The sequence below is a fragment of the Wasmannia auropunctata genome, unplaced genomic scaffold (genome assembly GCF_000956235.1).
Source record: "Wasmannia auropunctata unplaced genomic scaffold, wasmannia.A_1.0 LD336101.1, whole genome shotgun sequence".
Taxonomy (NCBI): domain Eukaryota; kingdom Metazoa; phylum Arthropoda; class Insecta; order Hymenoptera; family Formicidae; genus Wasmannia; species Wasmannia auropunctata.
Window position 1 is genome coordinate 637,223 of NW_012026789.1, and position 2,735 is coordinate 639,957.

A 2,735-nucleotide genomic window follows, 5' to 3' on the forward strand; every position below is an offset into this window, starting at 1 on the left:
GAGATTTACTTAACCAAAAAACATTTTATCTATGTTTTGGAAAGCTCTCGAGATAAGCTATAAGAATATGCAATGAAAAATGAGGTGTTCTATTTAAAAAATTTAAAGTAATCTTACCCTGTCTTTAGCAATGCCACCCAAGGTCAAAATGATAAGATCAATAAATAGATGTTTTTAAACCCTACAACTTTTGTCTGAAACATTTTTCTGTAAAACTTATATTTTCCATAATATTCAGGTGTCCCGGTACTTTTGGACATTCTGTATAATACTATTTTAACGAACAAATAGCTAGTAGTTTTTTGTATTATTTTTTATTTAATAACAAAAAATTAGAGAATATTTTGCTCTTTTTTTAGTTTTTATTAGAAAAAAGACTATTAAATAGAGTAAATAAGATATAAGAGAAAGTAATAAAATAAACATAAGTACATTAAGATTTATAATAATCTTATATTATTTATCTAATATAGATTATGTTTTTACCAGATATTCAATACTGATTTAGTTTGGCAGATACTTTATACGAGAGATATAAGATCTAATATTAGCTTAAAAGAAAAGGAAAAGATTATAGTTTACGGTTGGAAGCAATTGTATAAAGACAAACAAATGCAGACATCAATCAAAGATCAAAGAGTATGAAATATAATTAGTGGAAATAATTAACAAAAATATAATTTATATTTAATAAATAAAAAATATGCAATAAATATGTTTTTCAGAATCTTCGAATTCCGTCATCAATTACCAATAATGCAAAAATTAATAGATTAATAAAACCGATCAACGATACATCAAAATCTGTCTCGAACAAAACATCAATTGTTAATATCATGATGAAGAAACAATCAGAATCTTCGATGGCGGATCTTGTAACAATCCCGCTTTCCAAAATAATGTCCGATACTCGATTTCGCACAAAGAACGAGAAACCGTTTCTGCAAAAAAAGGATATAAAAGATACTAGTTCTACATTCAACATGAATGAGAAGAATGTCAAAAAAGATCTCATTACATCAAAAACGACAACAAAACAAGAAACTGGAAGTGTTTCTAAACGTAACGAAATATCTGACAAACAAATAAATCAAATGATAAAATCAGAAAAATACTCGAATAAAATCAATATTAATACAAAATTAATGAAATCAACGACATCAACACAAGAAAGTAAATTAAAATTTAAGACACAAACTGCTTCTAAAACGTCTATTTCCAAAAACATTGTAGAAAATATAAAATCATCTCCAGTATTAATACAAAATTCGCACAGCAAGTCTCGATCAAAAGTAAAGAACAAATCTAAAAAGAAAGTAATTGCGACCAAATCTGAAACATTTAACACCGATAAAGAGTTGCCCGAGAAACCTTTCATTGTCGGAAACGACAGGATCGACCTGGCTGACTTAATCGAAGCAAGCTTGAAGAACATTCGAAGTCCGCGAAGTATATTCAATTATGGGTTCAGCAATGTGCAACAATCAAAGAAAACAAGGGATATTTTGGATATTAGAAGTAAAATTCAGAATATTGATAAGTTTAAACAATTAAAGCCTACCGGAAGCAGTGTCATCACGAATAACTTTTCCCATAAAATAATTCGGGATGACGGAGTTCTGGAGAAGTTTTTAGAAAAATCTGAATCATTTAGCGAAGCATCTCATGAATCTCTTATGAATGATAAAAGACTTTTACCAGAAGGGGACAGTAAATCTTTTTCATTTTCTGAGAAATATATAAAGGCTCGAGAAGAACTTCGAAAATCTTTAGACTGGAAACAAAATAATTCTTCTCAAGATCGGTGGGATCCATATCCAGATACAAGTTTTCAAAATAAATCAGTTATAAGTTCCACGAAAATTGATAACAATAATGAAAAATTCTCTCTTCCTAAGAGACCATTACAACTTCCTTTCTAAAAGCATACACTTCGAACGGTTTGGAGAATAGAAAGGAATAAAGAAGATGTAGTCCGAAGAGATTAAATAAAATTTATAAAGATTACAAAGATATTAAAAAAGATAAATAAAAAATAATTAGCAAAGATTTCTCATATAATTTTAAGAATTCAGAAAATTTTGCACGTTATATGTTACCAATAATATAAACAATAATTTTAGAATAACTGTTAAAAATAAAAATATAAATTTTTATAGTATAATTTCAAAATTATTATAAAATATAACACATAAACAAATCAATTATTCTCTATATAATAATTCTATGTGATACTTCTTTTCAAATAAGACGTTCGCAAATCTCAGAATAAATAAATTTATTATTTTGTAAAGTAATAACCATAATGTATTTTTTATTATATAATAACTATAATGTATTTTTTTATTATATAGATGAGAGTCCCCTATTGTGAGTTTAGTTTGTGTAATTGCCGGGCAGAATTTGAAGATGTAATAGGTCATTTTAAAAGGAATTTAATATGCTTTAAGATACTAAAATGGAAAATCTAATTTAATATTTTTTTTCTTGAAAATTAAAAAAAAGTTTTATGCAAAATCGAAAAAGTGTGCTTTTAATATGAGATACCCCGAGAAATCGCTAATAAATGCAGAAAAAAAACAGTATTACAATTAGAAAACTTTATTTAAATATAATTATAAAATATAAATATTATTTACATGAGCTTCAGACCACCGAGGTATGTGATAACATTCACCTCAATAACATTAAGTACATTAAAAACAGTTTAACGCATTTTTTCAGGCCGCGTAAAT

General features: G+C 26.7%; 2 protein-coding genes across 2 annotated transcripts in view; one reads left to right on the plus strand and one right to left on the minus strand.

Moving 5' to 3' along the window:
- The first annotated feature begins 477 nt into the window (after positions 1-477).
- On the plus strand, positions 478-2,045 carry LOC105458091. Its single transcript, XM_011703159.1, has 2 exons — positions 478-639; positions 726-2,045. The coding sequence occupies exons 1-2, from the start codon at positions 613-615 to the stop codon at positions 1,920-1,922; spliced, it is 1,224 nt and encodes a 407-aa protein (XP_011701461.1). The 5' UTR covers positions 478-612; the 3' UTR covers positions 1,923-2,045.
- A 590-nt stretch (positions 2,046-2,635) lies between these two features.
- The window catches only part of LOC105461018, a 26,677-nt gene continuing 26,577 nt past the window's right edge, over positions 2,636-2,735 (minus strand). The window contains exon 5 of the mRNA XM_011707515.1: positions 2,636-2,677. Within this exon, the coding sequence (XP_011705817.1) occupies positions 2,636-2,677 (42 nt within the window). The remainder of the gene's footprint in view (positions 2,678-2,735) is intronic.

What these genes read in the sequence shown, in the direction of transcription:
- LOC105458091 (XM_011703159.1), top strand. Translation starts at nt 613, where the DNA reads ATGCAGACATCAATCAAAGATCAAAGA. An exon ending in CATCAATCAAAGATCAAAGA is followed by an intron (nt 640 to 725) that starts GTATGAAATATA and finishes TATGTTTTTCAG; the next exon opens with AATCTTCGAATTCCGTCATC.